The sequence below is a fragment of the Seriola dumerili genome, unplaced genomic scaffold (genome assembly GCF_002260705.1).
Source record: "Seriola dumerili isolate Sdu_G_001 unplaced genomic scaffold, Sdu_1.0 BDQW01000319.1, whole genome shotgun sequence".
In the NCBI taxonomy this organism is placed as follows: Eukaryota; Metazoa; Chordata; class Actinopteri; order Carangiformes; family Carangidae; genus Seriola; species Seriola dumerili.
In genome coordinates this window covers 3,008,757-3,030,685 of record NW_019174574.1, presented here as the reverse complement: position 1 = coordinate 3,030,685, position 21,929 = coordinate 3,008,757, and the positions used below count along the sequence as shown (strand labels likewise).

The 21,929-nt window shown below is 40.8% G+C and overlaps 2 protein-coding genes across 3 annotated transcripts; both read left to right on the top strand.

Annotated features, from left to right (window-relative positions):
- The first annotated feature begins 3,944 nt into the window (after positions 1–3,944).
- Positions 3,945–12,513, top strand: sgta (small glutamine rich tetratricopeptide repeat containing alpha). Its single transcript, XM_022759088.1, has 12 exons — positions 3,945–4,043; positions 5,223–5,369; positions 6,960–7,063; positions 7,284–7,374; positions 7,490–7,589; positions 8,115–8,219; positions 9,107–9,242; positions 9,326–9,388; positions 10,066–10,103; positions 10,190–10,396; positions 10,523–10,645; positions 11,790–12,513. Exons 2-11 carry the CDS (start codon positions 5,270–5,272, stop codon positions 10,632–10,634), a joined length of 1,056 nt encoding a protein of 351 aa, XP_022614809.1. The 5' UTR covers positions 3,945–4,043; positions 5,223–5,269; the 3' UTR covers positions 10,635–10,645; positions 11,790–12,513.
- A 1,282-nt stretch (positions 12,514–13,795) lies between these two features.
- On the top strand, positions 13,796–18,659 carry slc39a3 (solute carrier family 39 member 3). Of its 2 annotated transcripts, XM_022759090.1 has the most exons (4): positions 13,800–13,824; positions 14,139–14,269; positions 15,596–15,899; positions 16,900–18,659. In XM_022759090.1, exons 3-4 carry the CDS (start codon positions 15,693–15,695, stop codon positions 17,647–17,649), a joined length of 957 nt encoding a protein of 318 aa, XP_022614811.1. In that variant the 5' UTR covers positions 13,800–13,824; positions 14,139–14,269; positions 15,596–15,692; the 3' UTR covers positions 17,650–18,659. The 2 variants fall into 2 exon arrangements, with proteins under 2 accessions (XP_022614810.1, XP_022614811.1); XM_022759089.1 differs by having other exon boundaries at positions 13,796–14,269.
- Positions 18,660–21,929: the final 3,270 nt, after the last annotated feature.

Sequence of the window (21,929 nt, the reverse complement as noted above, 5' to 3'; positions counted from 1 at the left end):
CAAGGAAGTCGTTTGACTGTAGCAGCTGGTTTGAGAATACTTGGCTGAGGTTCTCATCCAGACTCAGTGCCCTGACACACCAAGCTGACCTCAAAGACCTGATGTGGACCAAGGATGACTGATCCAACACTTTACAGTAGAACTGAACACATACAGGAAGAGACTATGTCCACACTACGCTGTTAAAACACTGTTAAAACACTGTCACAAAGCTAAACCTCCTCTTCAGATTCTCATTTACATATTCTTCTGCTCCTGTTGTCAAACAACTGAACCCAATGATGAAACTGTGATTTAATCACATCTCATCAACTACATGTTAACCACCAGTCATTCCCAAGCTGCTGCTCAGTGATGATACTAAATCATTATTTTATATCTTATTTTATATCATATTTATTCTCACATCTGATAAAATCAACATACACCCAGGTAAAGAACAACAGTTCTGCTTTGTTGGCATTAAAAAATAAATGATCACACAGAACTAAGAAGTGACTAAAAGTTGTCCTTTTAACTTACTGGCACACTATAGCTTTTGTTAAAGCTCAGTTTTTCGTTTAGTTTTTATCGTATTTGTATCATATCGTATTTCAAACTTATAGGTTTAATAATTTTGAATCAGAACCACCACTATTTGGAGCAAGTAGCTCATGAAAAATAAGATTACTCACTGGAAAATGTTTAAAAATAAACCTAACTGGACTCTATGACAACTTCAAATTGATCGAGACTCATTTCTGGATTCAGACCCAACAGTCCTCAGTAACAGTGGTTGTCTTGGTGTATCAGGGCTACAGCTACAGCGACTCCATCAATGAAATAGGCTTCGTATCCTAAATCCCAAATCTTATGAGCCTCCATCTTGGAGGCCAAAGGTCAGAGGTCACAGTTAAATAATAATGCAGTGACTAAAAAATGATCCATGGTTGACAGATAAGAGAACGGAAATAAAGAAACTGATTAAAATAAATAAATAAAGGAAGATGACGTTCTGAAACCTGAATGTCAGTGAAGTTGATATCAGTTTATCTGACTGTCACCACAAGATGTGGTGTCGACTGTCAAAGTCACTCTGATAGATAGTGTTACTCATCTTCTGCTGTGGAAGCTGGGAGAATTACTCATATACGACCTGATAGAGTTTCATTATTGTGCTCAGAGGTATATGTGTGATATTAAGACGAGCATGAAGCTTGTGCACACATCAGTTAATATGTTTTGTCTCAGGGCTTCTGGACTCTGGTACAACCAGAAATCAGATGATGTTTTATAAATCATCAAGCAAAGATGATATACTGTACATAATGATGTTTGATGTCTTTGCATTTTCTTTGGTTTGTTGGGGTGTCATTATTTTATTTCTTGTCTTTGTTTCTTCCATCTTTTTAACTGAGTTTAAATTAATTAATTAATTAAATTGAATTAAATTAATTAATTAATCACCAAAACTATGAGGTAAAGAGGCTAAAAAGCTCAGTGAAGCTGCAGATTCTCAGTGAGTGCATCACTACAACTGAGTCATTTTCAATCACAGTCTCACGTGACCTGTTTCTAATATGAAGACATTGATTAATGCAGCTTTAAAGACAAGGAACTACTAGTGGAGTTATTATGAAATCGTCTTAATCTATGTAAAATATTAGTGATCAGTTATCATTCTTAATTACTAAAACAGCTTTTAACCCCCTGAAACTTATTTTGTATCTTAATTAGATAAACTTGAAGTTGCTGTCATGAAAATGGTTCTATATGTGGGTTCATGTTTCCTATATGCAAAGCAAGTGCTACCAGATAATGTTGCTTGCTTCTTATGAATATGGCTTTAAGTGATTTGTGCTGAATAAACAGATATAAACTGTCTGTGTCAGTGGTCTCTTTTTAATAATAACTTAACAGTGTCTAATAAATCAGTGTGTAACAATTTACTTTGAAGTTTTAATCATCTTTAGGTATATTGTTTTAGAGAAAGGGAAATGAACTGCTAAACAAGCAAATTTTCAGAAACACATTTGTGTGGACTTAACTTCAAAATTTTGTGAAATTCTAAAAAGTAGCTAGTAACTACTGCTACCAAATAAATGTACACTGCTCCAAAAAATGAAGGGAACACTAAATCATCACAGTATAATGCCAAGTCAGTTCAACTTCAGGGATATCAATCTGTCCATTTAGGAAGCACAAGTGATTGTAAATCAGTTTCACCTGCTTTGGTGCAAATGAAAGTGACAACAAGTACAATGAAGAGGCAAAAGCAAGACAACCCCCAAAAAGGAAAGGGTTTTGCATGTGGTGGCAAAAGACATTCTCTTCTTATCCTTATTGACCGATTCTTCCCTAGTTTTGTGTTTTGTTGGTGTCCTTGTCACTACTGGTAGCATGAGGCGGGACCTGCAGCCTGATCAGGTTGCACAGGTAGTCCAGCTCCTCCATGATGGCACATCCATATGTATGGTGACAAGAAGGTTTGCTGTGTCTCCCAGCACAGTCTCAAGAGCATGGAGAAGATACCAGGAGACTCCACGAGGAGAGCTGGACAGGGCCGTAGAAGGGCATCAACCCAGCAGCAGGACTGGTACCTGCTCCTTTGTGTGAGGAGGAACAGGAGGAGCACTGCCAGAGCCCTACACATGGCCTCCAGCAGGCTACTGGTGTACATGTTTCTGACCAAACTGTCAGAATCAGACTCCATGAGGGTGGCATGAGGGTCTGACATCCTATAGTGGTAGCTGTGCTCACAGCCCAGCACCAAGCAGCTAGATTTGAATTCACCAGAGAACACCAGAATTGGCAGGTCCGCCATTGGTGCCTCGTTCTCGTCACAGATGAGAGCAGGTTCACACTGAGCACATGTGACAGGCGTGAAAGAGTCTGGACACACCGTGGTCAATGTTATGCTGCCTGTAACATCATCCAGCATGACCGGTTTGGTGGTGGGTCAGTGATGGTCTGGGGAGGCAGATCCTTGGAGGGTCGCACAGACCTCTATGTCATAGCCAATGATACCCTGACTGCTGTTGGGTACTGGGAAGAAATCCTTGATTGTCAGAGCTTACACTGGTGCAGTGGGCCCTGGAATCCTCCTGGTGCAGGACAACGCCAGGCCTCATGTGGCCAAAGTGTATAGACAGTTCCTGGATGATGAAGGCACTGATGCCATTGACTGACCCACATGTTCCCCTGAACTAAATCCAATTGAGCACCTATAGGACGTTATATATCGGTGCAATCTGGCGCTGCCAAGTACCGCCACATACTGTCCAGGAGCTCACTGATGCCTTGATCCAGGTCTGGGAGGAGATCCAAGGGACACCATTCGTCGACTCATCAGGAGCATGCCCAGACATTGTAGGGAGTGAATACAGGCACGCGCGGGCCATACACACTACTGAGTCACATTATGACTTGCTGTGATGAAATTAACGCGAGTTTGACCAGTCTGTGATTTCTATTTTTTTCTTTGATTTTCAGTGTGATTGCGAATCCAGCCATCAATGGCTTGATGATTTTGGTTTCCATTGACACATCATTACATCATTTTGTTCTCAACAAATTATACAGTGATGAAGTGAAGATTTTTCAACTTGAATAATTCTTTCATCAAGATCCAATGTGTGATTTAAGTGTTCCTTTAGGTTTTTTGAGCAGTGTAAGTAAAAAGTATAATATTTTGCCCTGCAAAGTAGTGTAGAAGAAGTATATAGTAGCATTAAATGGGAGTCCCTCAAAATTGTACTACAATAATAGAGTGTAAGTTACTATTTAGCACTGTTTTGTTGAAGTAACAGTTGGTATTTTAATTTGGACTAAATGTGTATGTTAGTATACTAGTTTGAAGTTTTTACTATTTTATTCTGAAGGTGAGTTTGCCACATTTCCGGTATTCCGGTCTATCATAGCAAAGCACACCACAACGACGCCTTCACATGACGACATAACTCCGCGACAAGCTAATTGGCTAGCAGGCGGCTACGACCACTCGAAGCAGCGGAGCTAACGTCAACTCTCCGTTACCGGGATAATCCACACCGGAAAGACAGCTGGTAGGAAAAACGTTACCGTGTTTTGCCGTTAGATCTGGCAGCCTGACAGTTTATTGTAGATGGCAACATCGTTGCAGTCAACGGAAAGTGATATTGGAGCTAGCTAGCCGTTAGCATCATGCCGCTGTGGCTGGCAGAACACGTCACGCCAAGCTCCTTTCAAAACTCTGGATATAGAACACGGTTTTGATTCTGAGTAGAGCCATGCGTCCATTAGAACACAAGTCACAACGTACAATAAACTGTTATGAACCAATCTTTAATTCGGCATAAGTTGTATGGACCAAGTAACATTTATATTTATTCAATAGCAGCTTTTAGCTGGGGGGTTGCCCGTTGTTAAAAGAGCTACATTAGTGACCGTTGGTCGTGACTGGCTTAAATAAGAAAGTGTTCCCACCCTATGAGTCAACTATCTGCCGAATTTCCTTACAAGATATGAGCGTGTCGCGATTTCTACTAAATGTCTTTGTGACACCCACTTCCCGTGGCTGATATGCGAGGAATCGTTTAACTGTCAGGATTTTGGCTGGAGTTTCGTAAAACTTTATTTTCCAAGTGACGGTATACAAACGTAATTGGAGCGTGAGCTGTGCATTTGCTGTTTTGTTGGCATGCTAGCAGGCTAAGCTAAAAATGAACCTTTGTTCATTTAAAATGCGTAAGAGTTCAAGTAACCTCTTCACAGTGAGCAGCTGCAGTTTCAAATGTCATCTCGGACCCACAGTTAGTTAGTTGTCCGCTTGTTATCAGCAAGTCGGCAGTTAAGTTTCACCGTGATTCATGATCAAACACAGCGACTGCTAGCTGGCTGCTTTTAGCCTTGCTTAGGCAGTTACAGTGAGTCTGAGCTGGCAGAATATTCTCCAGGCTAATGCTAACGGGAGCCAGTTAAACTGACAGAAACAGCAGTGAGATTCAGTCTGAAATGACATCAGTCCCATGAACCGTGAGTCAGTCGTAATAACAGCAAACAACAATAACAACCATGTAAAACTAGAATTTATAGTTTGTATCTATTTTATTTTTTTTTTTTCAGATCCTTTGTACACATAAACATTTGGACAATAAAGCTTATTCTGATTCTGACATGAGTAATAATGTGTTTGTCAGACATCGATCACGGTATATACTAGCTAAATAACAACCAGTTCTTCCTCTTGTTGCTGTTCTTTGCAGGGTCTCCCTCCCTCAGTGAACACAGAGAGGTCTGAGCCTCCGTCACCATGACAGACAACAAGCGTCTCGCCTTCTCCATCATCCAGTTCCTTCACGATCAGCTCCAGTCAGGGAATCTGTCCTCAGGCGCCCAGGAGAGTCTGGAGGGTGAGTCAGAGCTGATGTGGGGATACATGACCAAAACAGCCAGTCCTGTGATCCGGTTTGAGTTGCTGGAACGGTTCTATCCTGTGACAGGAACTGAACATAATGTTGTTGGTTCTCCTTTAGGGACAAGCTCCTGGAGCTAAGTTAGGGTTCTGCTTGGGGGTGAAACTAAACCCAGGTTTAAGCTACTTTCAGCAGTTTGGCAGCAGCACAGCGAATGTGCACACATAGACTTCTAAAAAAACAATAACAGTAACAACCGTTTAACACATGCATCTGTGTAGCATAGGATAACCAGTGCTTGAATGCAGGGAAGTTGAGCTGTTAGTGCTGTTGCCTTGTTTATGATGTATGTCTGAAACATGAACATGCTGAAACTGATATGGTTCTTTTTTTGTCATTAAAGTTTTTTATTTATTCATACACACATAAACATACAATCAAACTCGAAAACAAACACTGACACCAACATCAACAGACAGTATATCCAGCATACAACCATATATACAAAGGCCTCCTGCAAATCAACATTTCCTTTTTTGAAACAACCACAATATACATTCAGCACGATGTCTTCAAATTTTTCCATATGTCCTACCTACAAAAAAATACTTTCCCAGGCCCTCCTAAAATGTTCCTCTTCGTTGTTAATTCTAGCTGAAACTGATATGGTTCTTAACAGTTAAGGTTACAGGTCGTTAACTTCCTGCAGTGAAATCCACATGGACACCGGACTTCAGCCTTGCTCATCTTTTCTTATATTTGTCCCCATAAATGTAAAGGCTCCTAGAGGACAAGTCAGTGTTGTTTTATCAGATCTTCACATTACTGAGTTATGACAAAGGTTTTAAAGGAGTCACTTATAAGTTTTTGCTATTTCTACATAGCTAACGTTAGCATCAGCAGCTGTTTACTTACCAGTCTAGAGGAAACATTGTGAGTTCAGCATCAATCTTCATTCCTGTACTCACCAACAGCTGTCTCTAGAGGTGGAAACAAACACCAATGTTAACTCTTGTCTCTATCACAGCTTTTCTTCTACTGAAGTTAGCATGCTAACCAGCTAGCCCCAGTCTTTCTCATCGCTGCAACCTCCAGTCTGTCCTGAAGACGTAGCTGCTCAGAGAACGTATTATAACCTCTTGTCTTATAAAGACAATGATGACTGAAGCTCTTGTCAGGAGGCAATCACCACCATCTGCTGCTGACAAGAAAATATATAGATAGCTGCTTTAAATCAAGATGTTAATGGTTAAAAATGTAATGATTCTGTGATGATTTTTTTGTCTTCAAAAATTACAGGATTGTGGTTGACTACTGCACAAACCTGACCTGATGTTTAGAAAATAAATGTCTTTTTATTTTATACTGAGCTGTGATATTGTTTGTGATCCTGCTGCCACCCTTAGTTTTAACAAAAAGTTATTTTTCAAACAAAATGTAAATAAGATGTATGATTCTAGAATGCAGACACCACTTAAGAATACTCAAGTGTTTGGTATTTTTACATTGATTTTACAGATGAATCAGTTCTTCTTGATTATCTTACTTTGTGTGTTACCTCCCTGTTAAAATGACCTTATTCTGCAGTGGCTGTTCAGTGTTTGGAGACGGCGTTCGAGGTGTCGACCGATGACCAGAGCCTCGCCGTCCCCATGACGTTACCAGAAATCTTTGCCTCAGCCACAGCCAAGGTAGAGAAACAGCCTGTTGTCAGGTCCTGCATGTTGGTGATACAGATGTTATATGAACAGCTGAGCCGACTCTGACGTGTGAAATAGGTGGAGTTCGCCTGTAACAGAAGAATGAGGACTGTTCTAGTGTGTTGTGAAATGATGTCATCATCTGATGCAGTGGTGCTGTTGTTGCTCATTCTCCTGGATGTGTCTGACTCAGTATTTGTGTCTATCCCAGCATCCAGCTCAGTCACAGGTCAACAACAACTCCACCCCAAACTCCGTCAGTGAGGAACAGAGAGCCGAGGCCGAGAGGCTGAAAACCGATGGTAAGACGAGGAGGAAGAGGAGGTCCACAGTGTCCACACAGCTGATTGGTGGTTTCTTCTCTCCATTTTATTTTCCAGTAACGAGTTCATGTGTTTTGTTTCGTCTGGACTTCAGGTAATGACCAAATGAAGGTGGAGAACTTTGGAGCTGCTGTTGAGTTTTACTCAAAGGCCATCGCCCTCAACCCTCAGAACGCCGTCTACTACTGCAACAGGTCAGTGTGGTGACGGGCTTCACAAAGGCATGATGAAGATCAGATCTTAAACAGTTTCAGATGCTTAAAACTTCAGCAGTAAAATATCAGAAATGAACAAATTTCTCCATATTGTTTTGTTGATTCAGTCACATTCAAATTGTAAAATATCCTGATGGATTTAAACAGATCACATGTTCATATCAGCTGGAAATGAGCTCTACTTTCTGTCTCTGAGGAGACGTTATGGTTCCTGGGTTGCCCACAGTTGAATTATGTATAGGGCTGCAACTAACAATTATTTATATTATCCATTTTATTATTTTCTGAATTGTTTTGTCTATAAAATGTCAGACAATACTGAGAAAAGCCACTCATCATTTCCCACAGATGAAACTTTAAATGTCTTTTTTGTCAGAGATTCAATTCAGTGAAAGAGAAAACTAAACATCAGAGACACTGGATAAACTGGGACCAACATAAAACAGTTTATCTATTATCAAAATAGTTGACCATTAAGTTGAGGTGTTGTTTTTTCCTGTGCAGGGCTGCAGCATACAGTAAACTGGGGAACTATGCTGGAGCAGTGCAGGACTGTGAACAGGCCATCAGCATCGACCCAAACTACAGCAAAGCCTACGGAAGGATGGGGTAAGAAAAGCTGCTTGTCTCCAAGAACACACTGCCTGTGTTGCGTGTGTGTGGTGGCTGCGTCATTGAGCTGCTGCAGCTCTCTCTCTACATAGAGTTTGCAGGTTACTGAATGATGGATTTTTTTTTTCGTTCTAAGTTCATTTCTGATTTATTTTTGACAGAAAACATCGCTAAAATGTCACTGTCTCCACATGCGACTGCTACAATGGTTAGAAAATATATTTATATTTTTCATGTCTGTATCATATTCAGATTCGGTCTAGACAGAGAAATTATAGTGGAAGGTGTCACTTTTATGTGATGTTGTTGCAGTGATGTCACTATGACATCAACTGGTCTTTTCTCTTTCTGTTTTTACTGGGAGACACGTCATGTGAAAAATAGGCGAGAGGCTAAATCTTGCCGAATTGAAAACCTACACATTCCGTAGCTGCCGCACATCCAGTGTGTTTCTGTCCGTAGTCTGTAAATGAGTAGAGAGAGAGAGAGAGAGAGAGAGAGAGAGAGAGAGAGCGAGAGAGAGAGAGAGAGAGAGAGAGAGATTCAGCAGAGCAGAAACCTGCAAGAAAACTCAGGGATTCAATCTTTTCTCCAGAAAAGCTTTTTTTTTCTGGTTTCATATTTATTTCTTACTCGACACATCCAGGCCACTGTACCTCAACCTTTTGGTAGCTGTCAGTGTTTAACGATATAAAACTGTCGAACATCTACAAACCAAACTCTGAGCATTAGATTATGAAAAATGAAACTTGGTTTGAAGAAACAGCACGGAGGTGTTTTCAACTACTGATTCATTGATTTGAATACTTGTTTGATTATTTATTTGATACTGTCGCAGTCCTTGTCACTGATACGTTTCCTGTTGTTGTGTTGTTGTGTTTCAGTTTGGCTCTGGCCAGCCTGAACAAACACACAGAAGCAGCGAGTTACTATAAAAAAGCTCTGGAGCTCGACCCCGACAATGACACCTACAAAACCAACCTGAAGATTGCCGAGGAGAAGATGGAGACCTCCAGTCCAGTAAGAACAGACCACATACGCTTTTCTGAGCAGAGACTCTGAGCTGGGTTTGTGTTCATTCTTCCTCTTGTCTCCTCTCTCAGACGGCAGGGATGGGCGGAGTCGACCTGGCCGGTTTGCTCAGTAACCCCGGCTTCATGAACATGGTGAGACCTCAGACTCTGTTTCAGCTCATTTCTCTCTGCTACAGATAGAACACATTCACACTGACTATCTTCATCAACCCAAACATCTATCACTGTCACTGAACATGTGGTGTTACCAGAGAGCACAGCACATAAACCAAGCAGTGGATCATTGTCAGACTGCAGCTCTAGATCTTCTTTATGTATTTTTTTTCTTTCAGTTGTTACAGTTAAAGTGGCTATAATAAATATTTTAATAATACTACTGTATGAAATGTGTCAGTGTGGAAGGTGTGATGGTGATGAACCTACAGTCCTACACATGTGTGAGATCCAGGTTATTATCTGAATCTGCACTGACTTGTACAAACTCATAGATCAACACCATGAATATTTTGCATTAAGATCCAATCATTTCATTTCTGAGAAATTGATGAAAATGTAAAAAATATCCCGACTGACAATGTTAAGGAAAGTGATTAAAAATTCCCATCCCTCCATCAAGTCTGGTGCAAATCAGTTCAGTCGTTTTTGTGTAGTCCTGCAGACAGACAAAGAGATGAGTAAATTCATAACCTCCTTGGCAGAGGCATCATCATCTGAACTTGCAGCTCCTCTCAGCTTCACTGAGCTTTACAGTGAGTTTCAGCTCAGTGCTCACTTGTTGTGAATCTTGATTTGTGTCTCTGTCTCTGCAGGCGTCGTCTCTGATGAACAACCCTCAGGTTCAGCAGCTGTAAGTCGACTTTATTCGCTCCTTCAGTCATTGTTTTCTTTTCTGGTTTCTTAAAGTTGACTTCCTGTCCACTTGTTCTCTTCCAGGATGTCAGGGATGATGTCCGGAGCATACGGTGGGATGGGGGGAGGTGGAGGAGTGGGAGGAGGATTGGGTGCAGGATTGGGTGCAGGTGCAGGTGCAGGTGCAGGTGCAGGTGCAGGTGAAGGTGCAGGTGCAGGTGCAGGTGCAGCCCCCAGGGCTGCAGCCCCCGGAGCTGCTGGAGCAGGAGATTTATCGGGACTGATCCAGGCGTACGTATTGAATAAAAGTGTAATGGTGATCAGAATAGACGTGTTTCCCAGCAGGCATGTGGAGCTGGGAGACGGTGTTGTTTTGTCGGTCGATGTTTACAGGTGTTGTTGCTGTTTGTGTTGCAGAGGTCAGCAGTTCGCTCAGCAGATGCAGCAGCAGAACCCCGAACTTATCGAACAGCTGAGGAGTCAAATCCGCAACCGAACGCCCAGCGCTGGAAACGAGGAGCAGCAGTGACATCAGATATGGTAAATACTCACTGAAGACTGTGGGTCCCAACACGGTAAAGTCACTGTTCTCAGGTCAGTTTGTCCAGGTGGGAAGTCTGACATTCACTTGGCGACAGATCAGAGACGCCTGATCCCTGTCTTAACCTCCCACATAGAACATTTAGTTTGCAGCCGTAAAAGAAAAAAAAAAGAAAGAAAAAGAATATATAATTTATACAGTAACAATAGAAACGATAAGAAACAGTTAATTAAAACATATCACAAAATGTTAAAACACCAATTAAAAACAAGTAAAAACTAAGACAATCGGCTAGGACTGCGCATTTATTGTGAAATTAAAGGTCTCATACAGTCTAAAGGTAGATGCTCATTTGGTGTTTGATCATAAAGCAGGTCTAGGTTCTATATTAATACTGTGAAAGTATCAAAGCCTCAGTCCACAGAGAAATGCACACAGCCTGTATTCAGACACTGAGCCTTAAAACCAGCTGTCAGGACTTTGTGATGTCACAACAAAGCAGTCACCAAGCCCCACCAACTTTGTAGGATTTGGTTTCTCTGAGTGTTTATCTGAAATATGCTATATTTTTATCAGATCACTCAGAAAACAGTGAGCCATTCAGAAGAGAGGCTGAGAGCCTCCTCTCTTCACTACAGATACAAATACAAATATAATTATTTTACTGTTTTTAATTTAGAACAATTTGTGTTTAACAACATTAAACATTTCATTTCTACAACTTCCTTTTTTTTTTCTTTTTTTTCTTTTTTTTTAAATTGTGAATTTCTGTTAGAGAGCAGAAACTGTTGGCGACTTAGTTGTTGTACTGATGGATCACTGCTGTGGAAATGAACATTATACAATATTTATCAAGACAACAGGTAAACATGGAGGAAGTGTGGAGATTTTCTTGTAAACAGGAGGTCAGGAAATGGGAAGGACTCAAATAAAAGACAAAGTAGTCGAAATAAAGTCTCTACAATAAAGCTGTTGCCTGGTGGTGGCCAGATATTCTTCAGCCTCACAGGTTATAAACAGACTTTGACATCAGCACATTTTGATGCAGTCTGTTCCTTTTTATTTTGACTTTTCTCCTCCGTCGTCTTGTTTCCGGTTTTATTTTAGCAGTGGTTGATCTTTTGTGTTTCCTCTGTGTTTCAGGTTGTACAGGTGTGTGTGTGTGGAGGAGACGAACAGACCGTCTGCCCTTTTTTTCTTTCTGATTTGGATCATTATAACTCGAAGGACTAAAAGGAAGTTTTTTGTTTTTTCCATCACTGAATAATTCCTGCATGAGAGAGAGATTCAGGAGCCACGCCACCAAAAACTACACCCACTTTCTGCAGCGCTGTGTAGTTTTTAGGAAGAACACTTTGATATCAAACACAGATTAATTCTAATAAGTCGTGCTCTGATAGCATCATGGTCCCAGATGTTAAACAGCTGTAGTGAAGCAGGTTAAAACAGCTTGAAATGTCTTTTTTTTTCTCTAAAAACTACACAGTGTAACTTTAAATACAACGTTTGGTCCAGTACCTTCTCGTGTGTGTGTGTGTGTGTGTGTGTGTGTGTGTGTGTGTGTGTGTGTGTGTGTGTGTGTGTGTGTGTGTGTGTGTGTGTGTGTGTGTGTGTGTGTGAGAGAGAGAGAACTAATCCTGTGTGTGGCAGGTGACATGGAGCTATGCGGAGACAGAGCTGTTTAAACACAGTTTGGAAATTAAAAAGAGCATCTCAACATTTTACACTTCCTGTCTGATGACTTTTCACTCCTGTCAATCAAATGTGTCGTGGTTTATCTTCCTGGGCGGCAGCTTTAAATTCACAGAGGGAAGAAAACAGATGAACTATTTCAATTAAATATAAACACATATATGATAATGATGATGGCATGTTAGAAATGTTTGCAAATGTATTAAAAAGTGAAATCTCACAGACATAAGTATTCAGACACTTTACTGTGACTCAGGTTCCTCCATTTCTCTGGATCATCTCTGAGATGTTTCTATACCCTGACTGGAGTCCACCTGTGGTAAAGTCAGCTGATTGGACACACACCTGTCTATATAAGGTCTCACAGCTGACAACACAGATCACACCGTGAGGAGGAAGGAGCTGCTGCAGAACTCAGAGACAGGATTGTGTCGAGGCTCAAAAACATTTCTGCTCCATTGAAGTATCCCAAGAAGTCTAAACATGAGCAGGACTCTTCTAGAGCTGGACCTGGACTAACTTAGACATCAGGGTGAAGAGAGGAGACCAAGAACCTGATGGTCTCTCTAAGTTTCAGAGAACCTGCGTGGAGATGGTAGAAACTTCCAGGAAAATCAGTTGTAAACATCATGTCCAGCTTCCTCCAAGCAACATATGTAAACATAAAGAATTTGAATAAATAAAATCACTATGTAATATTTAAAAACCTGTTGCTTTATTTTATAATTAATGAACAAAGAAATTAGACAGCGAGTTAAACTATGGAGAAAAGAGATGAGGGTTGGGAACTTAAAACCTTATGTAAATGAATAAAACATTTCCCAATAACAATCTAGAGATTTGTTATTCGTGTTATAGTAATACATCAGATTAAAATGGTTAGTACTGTTGGTGGTTCTGAAAAAGAGAATTTAAATCAAGACGATATCAGTTTTTGTTACATTGAAAGAATAAATGAATACACGTGATCTACATCCACATTCCTGGAGAAATAAATGAAATAAGCTTATTTTGCTTTATTAGGAAAATAAAGCTACTTGGGCTAATTTTGTTTCCACTTTTCTACTACTGAAAAGTACTTAAAGTACTTGAATATTTTATTTTGACAATACAGATTTTGCAGAGAGAACAGGAAAATATTAAACTGATTCAGACCTTACAAAAATGTAAATAAAAGGGTGGTGCTCAGGGTGTAGCTGATACATTCACAGGGATCATAGTGAGTTTTCTCTAAAAAAAAATTTAACTCTGCTTTTTTTCTGTATTATCCAGATAATTATTTTAGACTTCTGGGGAACGTCTTTAAAGAATCATCTATTTTCCTGAATGAACGAGATCTCCGACTTTCCGACTCGGAAATCCGACCTCGGGGGTCGTTCCAATTGAAAGTTCCGACTCGGAGCTCGGAAATCCCGACTTTCGAGTACAAATGGAACGCCACAACCCCCGAGTTGACATTAAAAGATGGCCGCGCCGGTTGTAAACAGTAAGTAGAAGCTCCTGTAAAAATCATTTTATTAACACTTTTTACTATTTGTTGTCACAGTAAGTCAGCCGTATACATAGTATTGTTAGATGTATATATATGGAAATGCTGTCATAGTGTAATTTACATTTTTCATGTGTATATGCGAACTACAAAGCAGGCCGTGCTAACAACGGCTAACCGTAGCCTGGTAGTTTCAGCCGGTGCTTTTTGGGCGTTTTGGGCCGTTGGCTATTTTTTTTCGACTTTATAACTTTGTAACGCTGATACCTACGGTGTGACGTCATTCCCACCACCGACTTCCGACTTCCGAGGTAAATGGACCGCACCATAACAACTAACCATCGTCATCAGGAAACCCACCACTCAGTGCGCAGGGAGTGCGTGATGTCACCGCGGAAGTATCTTCATACACCTGCAGAGGCTCGGGCAGAAGCTCGGACAGGTAAACACCTCTTAATAGACTCATGTTTGTGGTTTAATGTTGTTATGTTGAGCTGAGCCGTTGAGTTGTTTATCCTGAACAACACAAATGTGGACAGCTGCTTTTCTTTGTGACTGGAGCGTTTAGGTGTTAGCGTCACATTTAGCTGCAGGGAAGCTAAGAACCTTTAGCAGTCAAGTTAGTCGCTGTTAGCCGGGACCAGGAGCGGAAATGGGGGGAATTTTATTTTCAACGTGAACTATTAAAGTGTTTTTTAATCAAAAATGAAAAGGTGAAGATACACTTGCTAAAGAAATGTATCTTAAAAAGCGAAGAAATGTTGCAAAAAGGAAGTCAAAAAGTTTATATGTAAATAATTATGAAGCGTGATAATGTTTTATTTTGAAGTGGTCGATGTTTCCTGTAGCGGTGACGTGAACTTAACGTTAAAAACGGACCATAACAGTCAAACAAACAACGGGGTTGTAGCTTTATCTCGGTAACAACGAAGTTTTAAAGTGTTTAACGTTACAACCGGTTCAAACCGTGAGAGTCGAGCGTTTTATTTAACGATATTTATCATTTAGTTATTTAATGTGTCAAACACTATCTACCTGCATTTACGTGCAGCTCTACTTTAGTTTTTCTTTTCATGCCACATTTCAGAGTAAAAGTAGTTCGTACTTTTCACTATATTTATGTGACGTGTTTAGCTACTTGTTACTTGTATAAAGAAAATCACTGTCACAGATGTGTGTGTCTGACTGGGTCTGATTTTATGACTCTTTACTTGCTGCATTATACGTCTTATCTTCTACCATTGTCCCAGACAGTGATGTTCACTTGTGGCTGCTGCTGTATCCTGTGCCCAGACACCCCCATATTTGTGCACATGCCTGAAATTAATACACCAAAGACCAAAACACACTTCATGTAGCACCACTGACACCACAGCATCCCACTGGTGGCGTAGTGTATTTCAAAATGGTTAAATAAAGAATTGTTCCTGAATGAAGTGTAAAGTCAGAAAAGTTACCTCAATTAGACCAGGAAATCAGACCTTCAATACTTTTAAACAGTTAATGCTACAGATACATTTTACAGTGTCTAGACTGACACTGTAAACTTTGTCAAAAACACTGACTGTGTTTTTGACTGTGACTGACTGTGTTTTTGAATCACTATGACGGACCCTGATTCTTTTCTCACTGGTATTGGATTTCATTTCCTCACAGTGTCACAGTACAGTCCTCTGGTGGAGAATCAAGGTGGACTGGTTTAGTCTGCTTTGGTCTTCACTTTCCTGCTCTGTAAAACAGTCTCTGTCTATGTGTGTGTCTCCTGCAGTAGAAGCAATAGAGTCCAGTGGACGCACCAGAGTGGAGGTGTGTGCGTGAGGATGCTGTCTTCACTTTAGCGTCTGCGGAGAGTTTGCTGCTTCAGGATGAGGATCCTGGTGGCGAAGCTGCTCGGCCTGCTGGGATTGTTTGGCCTCATGCTGGCTGGCATCCTGGTCCCAGTACGCCTCCTGCTGGTGGACTATGACAAGGCACACAGGTATAGGAGAGCTCTGTCTCTCTGCAACTCGTTCGGAGGAGGCGTTTTCCTCGCAACATGCTTCAATGCTCTGCTGCCCGCCGTCAGAGACAAGGTAACACACACTCACTGCAGCCGGACATTAATATCTCACCATGTTTATCATGTCGTAATGTCGTACACATAGAGAGATGTTGTGAGATGTTCTGACTGTTTAAAATTGTGGAAAACTTCACACTTTTGTGCTTCTATTGGATGTTTTTAATGAAAGAAAATCCAAAACCAACCAACAGGAAATAACATTGAACAGGGGAAATGTTATCTTACAGTATTTTACTGTTAAAAATGGGTTGACTTTATTTATTTGTATAACATGTCTTTTAAGCTATTGACACGTTTGGTGACTGTCCTGTACAATACTGTAAAAAACCAAACATACATGTATTAGGAGGTACCAGTAAAGTATCGGTGTGTATCAAGTATCAACCTCTGAGGCTGAAACATGAAGCCAGCACTGAAGAACCAAAACCTGTAGTTCCTCTAATGACCACTAGAGTCTGGCTCCAACAGTGAGTCAGTCTCCATAGACTCCCATGTTAAAATGTCCAACTTTACAGCAGAAATAAGCATGTTTACAGCCTGGTACAAAAACAGTTTTGGTCTCTAGAGCTAATTTCCTCCTTCATGACGACTGTTTATATATATCTTACCTGTTTTTTATTAATTTTATTAAGGCTTTAAGTCATGGAGAATTGAGGGCGTGGCCTCTTTGAGTGACAGGGGGGTGAGCGTATGTTTGTCACAAACCATCATGTATCAAGTCTCAGCTCCACACACGCCCCTCCTCTTTGACCATTTTTGGATTAGCTGGGAGTAGGGGGCGGAGTTAGTTAGATGACAACGGTGTGGCAGCTCACTCTGAGCTTCAGAAACCTGTTGTCACAGGGACAGAAACGTCCCACTTTATTTACCATTCACAGTCTGTGCTCTGAACATAAAGACATTTAAAGATGTCACCCTGGGAACCTGGTATAAATTTTAATAATGATCAGATTAATGATGAGAATAATAATGAGTTGTGGCTTATCCTGTGTGTCTGTGTGTCCTGTCCTCAGGTGGGCGATGTCTTCAAGCAGCTGCAGATCAGCAGTGATTATCCTCTGGCTGAGACGATGATGATGCTCGGGTTCTTCCTCACTGTGTTCGTGGAGCAGACCGTCCTCACCTTCAGGAAGGAGAAACCCTCCTTCATCAACCTTGAGACCTTCAATGCCGGCGGGTCTGAGGCTGGCAGCGACTCAGAGTACGACACACCCTTCATCTCCTCAGCGCGGGGCTCGCCGGGCAGCGGCAGCGGTCACTGCACCCATGGACACCAGCACGGACATTTCAGCCCAGCTGAGCTGGCGGGGGCGGGGCCTCTGCGGCTGGCCAGCCTGGTCCTGGCTCTGTCAGCTCACTCGGTGTTTGAGGGCCTGGCGCTCGGTCTGCAGGAGGACGGAGCCAAGCTGGGCGGCCTCTTCCTGGGCGTGGCCGTGCATGAGACCCTGGCTGCTGTTGCCCTCGGGGTGAGCGTGGCCAAAGCCTCGCTTGGCATGAAGGACGCCGTCAAGCTGGGCGTCACGGTCAGCATGATGATCCCGCTGGGCATGGTGGTGGGAATGGGCATTGAGTCGGCTCAGACTCTGGCGGGCAGCGTGGTGTCGGTGGTGCTGCAGGGACTCGCTGCCGGCACCTTCCTGTTTGTCACCTTCTTTGAGATCCTGTCCCGAGAGCTGGATGACAAACAGGACCGGCTCCTCAAAGTGCTCTTCCTCATCCTTGGATACGCAGCACTTGCCGCCCTCATCTTCATCAAGTGGTGATGGACACGGAGTGACTGACTCACAACAATACCAAAGGAAAATCTTAAAGGAACAGTTCAGCATTTTGGAAAATATTCTTATTCATATTCAGGCTGAGAGTAAGAGAGAGAGAGAGGATATGAAAATGTCACCGAAATGTGGAACTTTCCTTTTAATTTCTCTTTTAATAAAGACAGCCTGAAGTCCAGCTGTGAAAGGCAGAAACATCTAGAGCAGCTGGATAGAAAGAAGCCATTTATTATCTTCTGAAGGAAAATCCTGAGCTGTGTCCGTGATGTCTTTAAACAGAAATATAATAAATCAAAGTTATTGAGACAATGTTTTTTAAAATTACATGTTCATGTTTACTTTCTTCTTCACTGCTTTTTTTTGGTGCATTCCTAATTTCGTGGCAGGTTTGTGTGTCACCGGCACAAACTGAAAACACAACAGGGACCCACCTATAAATGTTGCTACTAGTGGTCAAAAACTCCACAGAGTACCTTTAACCTCTTACCTACTGCTGAGATGTACAGGTTGTAGTCCAGTGTGACATCACTGTTGGGTGTGCTTACAGGTGCAGCACTCAGACTGAAAACACTGACAAACACTATTAAACATTGAACTATTGTTAGTAACAAATATACATGAAGTAATATATTCGTAAGAAATTAATTTCTCCAGGTCTGTTGGTCATTTTGTCTTAGATACACTTAGTGTTCACTTTATTAGTGTACACACCTACAGTGTAATGCATCCAGCTGTTCTGGGAGGGTTCCTAATAAAGTGGTCACTGAGTTTATATTAAGACTTTAATAAGACCCCTCTTTTATCTTTATGAACATCTGTGTGAATCCAGAGGTTGATTTCTACTGTAAAAACACTGGAGCCTTTAAAAACATGTACATCTACTTTTTATTTTTGTGAGATTTTCATTGTTTTTTTTTCATATTGTGAGTGTTGTATTTATTTTTTGTCTGATATTTATCTCATGTTATTTGACATTGGACAGATTATTGTCATGATTAAAACCTCAGAATAGCTCAGTGTATTTGTTTGCTGCAGACTGTTTTTCTTCAGCAGGAGCTCTGCTGCTTCACGACGCTCTTCACCCTGAACCATGTGATTTTTAACGTTTTTTAACCTTTGACAGTAGACAGTAGGAGTTTGGTGGAGAGGCTTTGATAACTACTGATAATAAAGGTATAACATCGCAAAGGAAACCCTTAAAGGTCCATATAGTATTAAGGTAGATGTCCATGTTAAAACCAGCTGTCAGGACGTCTGGAACTTTGTGATGTCACAACAAAGCAGTCAACAAAGCCCTGCCCTCCTGGACCTACCATCTAACCTTGCAGGATTTGGTTTCTCTGAGAGTTTTACCTGAAATCTGCTATATTTTTATTGGATCACTCAGAAAACAGTCAGCCAATCAGAAAAGAGGCTCAGAGCCTTCTCTCTTCTGATTGGCTCACTGACCTGTTGTTACTAGAGCTCCAGAGAGAAGCCTGTGAGAGGAGATGTAAAACTACATTGAGATGGTTTTTGGTTCTTAAAACCAAAAATATATCTTCTTATGGATCAACACTTCAGATAAAACACAAGAGAAGAGGAAAATATGGAGCTTAAATAATTTTACCAATAAACTGATTATAATCAGTAATAACTTTAACGTTACACTGTAAAAGTTTACATTTTACTGATGGATAATCTTCCAGCGTTGTCATCTAGTTGTGGCTAAAAGGCCAAAGACAGCAGAGGGAATCAGTTCACCTGCAGCCGATCTGGTCTGACCTGGTCTCATTGTCACTTGGCCAGCATCAGACACCGGTGTTGAGGAGAAGATTCTGGGTCAAGTAAAGACAGTATCCCCTTAACTAAACCTGATCCCTCATCCCTGACCCTAACCTGAGTCCTGGAATCCAATATTTCCTTTGTGACTTTGAATCAGTTTGCATTGACTTCCAGGTCAGTCATTATGTCATAGCTGCTTCCTGTCCCTCAGCTCCACATCCTGAAGCATCAGACCTAATCTAGGCATGATGCCAGACTCTCACAGCAGTGATTGGATTAGGACTGATGCACCTAAATTTGATTGTTTATTGACACAGTTTAGAGCGAGCTCTGATACTGTGAAGCCTAATGTCACGGTCTGGACCTGGACCTGTGCAGAGTACAGAGTACTAGATAATGTGATCAACAAGAGCTGCACCTGAGATCACAGAGAGGGAGCTTAGCAGTCATCTGATTGGTTGATCAAGATTTAACTTTCTGTGCATTAAGATTTTCTGATCTCATAGCTCTCTCCAATCAGACAGGATCTGTTAGAGTTGTGCATTGTGGTGCAGCAGGAGTTTGATTCCTGCAGTTGCCACGGTGACGTGCAGTCTCAAAACGATGGAGTTTTTCTAGCACAGAAACTCAGAGATTCAATCCAGCCACCTAGATTAGGATGGTACATTTTGGAGTGCTACTGTTGTAGTAATGTTGCATGAACAGACTATGGTTCAGTATGTACCATACGTCTCATTCTCATGAACTTGATATCTTAGTAACGCTTTGAGGGAACTTCTTGGCACAAATTTGGCACATATCCACTAGGACTCAATGATGAACTGATTAGATTTTGGTGGTCTGTGATGGTCTGTTAGGTGGTAATTCTAGATCCCTCTAGAGGCTCAGAGCCTCCTCTCTTCTGATTGGCTCACTGACCTGTTGTTACTAGAGCTCCAGAGAGAAGCCTGAGAGAGGAGATGTAAAACTACATTGAGATCTTTTTGGTTCTTTAAACCACAAATATATCTGCTTGTGGATCAACACACACGAGAAGAGGAAAATATGGAGCTTTAAGAACTTGATTTTTATTGGATGGGGTCTTTAATGTATAGGCTACTTCCAAGCATGCATTAAAAATTCTTTAATTATTTTTCTAAAATAAACAACATTATATGACAGGCTTCACTGTGTCTCACCACATCAACCACTTCTCAAATGTGTTTCCTCAGCAGGACTCAAATCAGATTATATTGACCCTCGGTTGCTAACAGATCAGCAAAGTCTTTGCTATTTAGCAGCTAAAATCATGTGGGATCAGACATAGAGTCAGACCAAGAAATGTGTATAAAGGAATGTGCACTGTTTTATCTTATTTATTTTTCCTTTGTTTGATGGAGGTGTGGATGAATTAATCAGTGTTAATCACAATGGGTCAAATTCACATGCTCCTACAACTGCAGCTCAGTCATGTCTCCTGTCTCTGTCTCTGTCCATGTCCTCTGTTTATGTTTCCTCGGAGCAGCATCTACATGTGTGCAACTGCAGCAGGACTCACTGACACACAGCTGTGAAGTCTTTAAAGGTGAGTTGTTAAAGTAGTACAGGCTTAAATAAAGGTTAAAACAAGAAACTGTAACCTCAGTGTTTATTGGACAAATTTCCTTTACACATTCTCTATTGTCCCATGGTTGAGTGTCATTGTCTTTATACAGGATTGCGAATGAGATGCAGTTGTAGTGACTTTATATTACTCTCACTGAAAATGTATAAACAAAAGTATTAGGAACAACAGATCTCTAAACCTGCATACTGAAGCTTCCTGCCCTGATCTGCTCTTATTCATTATTATTACTAACATTTTCTGCTTGTGTTTGTTAAAAATGTTTATTTAAATACGTTTATTGTCTTTTTGAAAATATTAAGCACTTTGTTTTTAACCCTAACTTTGTGTTACAGAGTGCTATATAGATTTTTTTTTAGAGAAAGGCTTTAAAATAGAAGAATAAAAGGTGAAGAGAGAAAACTTTATTAGCAATGATGGAAAAATAAACCTAAAAGTAACTATACTATATTTACAAGTAAAATAGTAAAAATACAGTTGTACACAGTTTTGTTTATATATGCATATATGTATATGTAGCTGAGTCACTCTTTCATGAGGTGACTTTTGTTTTAGAGAGATTAATAGAAAATGCAGCAGCTTAAACAGAGAACACTGTGTCTCCCATCACAGGACAATAATATGATGTGAGTTGAATGTTTTTGAAATGTTCCACACCTCTGGTGTTATTTAAAATCCATATGTGGACCTTCATTATGCATTTTTTAATTAATGAATCCTTCCATTCATTTTCTGCTTAATAACCAGGTCCAGGCTCTGTTTAATGATTAATTAATGATATTATTAGGAGTTACTGTTAGGCTTTAGACAGCTGAGAGGGAAAACAGGTCATGTAAATGTCAGTATTCGTGTACTTTGTATGTAATTCAAGGCCTTCAACTTGAACTTGAACTTGAACTTGGTG

Bases quoted from the DNA above. Each gene is read 5' to 3' on its own strand.
- sgta (XM_022759088.1), top strand. From the start codon at position 5,270: ATGACAGACAACAAGCGTCTCGCCTTCTCCATCATCCAGTTCCTTCAC. The intron at 10,104-10,189 runs GTAAGTCGACTT...GTTCTCTTCCAG, and splicing joins AACCCTCAGGTTCAGCAGCT to GATGTCAGGGATGATGTCCG. The intron at 10,397-10,522 runs GTACGTATTGAA...TTTGTGTTGCAG, and splicing joins TTATCGGGACTGATCCAGGC to AGGTCAGCAGTTCGCTCAGC.
- slc39a3 (XM_022759089.1), top strand. From the start codon at position 15,693: ATGAGGATCCTGGTGGCGAAGCTGCTCGGCCTGCTGGGATTGTTTGGC. The intron at 15,900-16,899 runs GTAACACACACT...TCCTGTCCTCAG, and splicing joins TGCCCGCCGTCAGAGACAAG to GTGGGCGATGTCTTCAAGCA.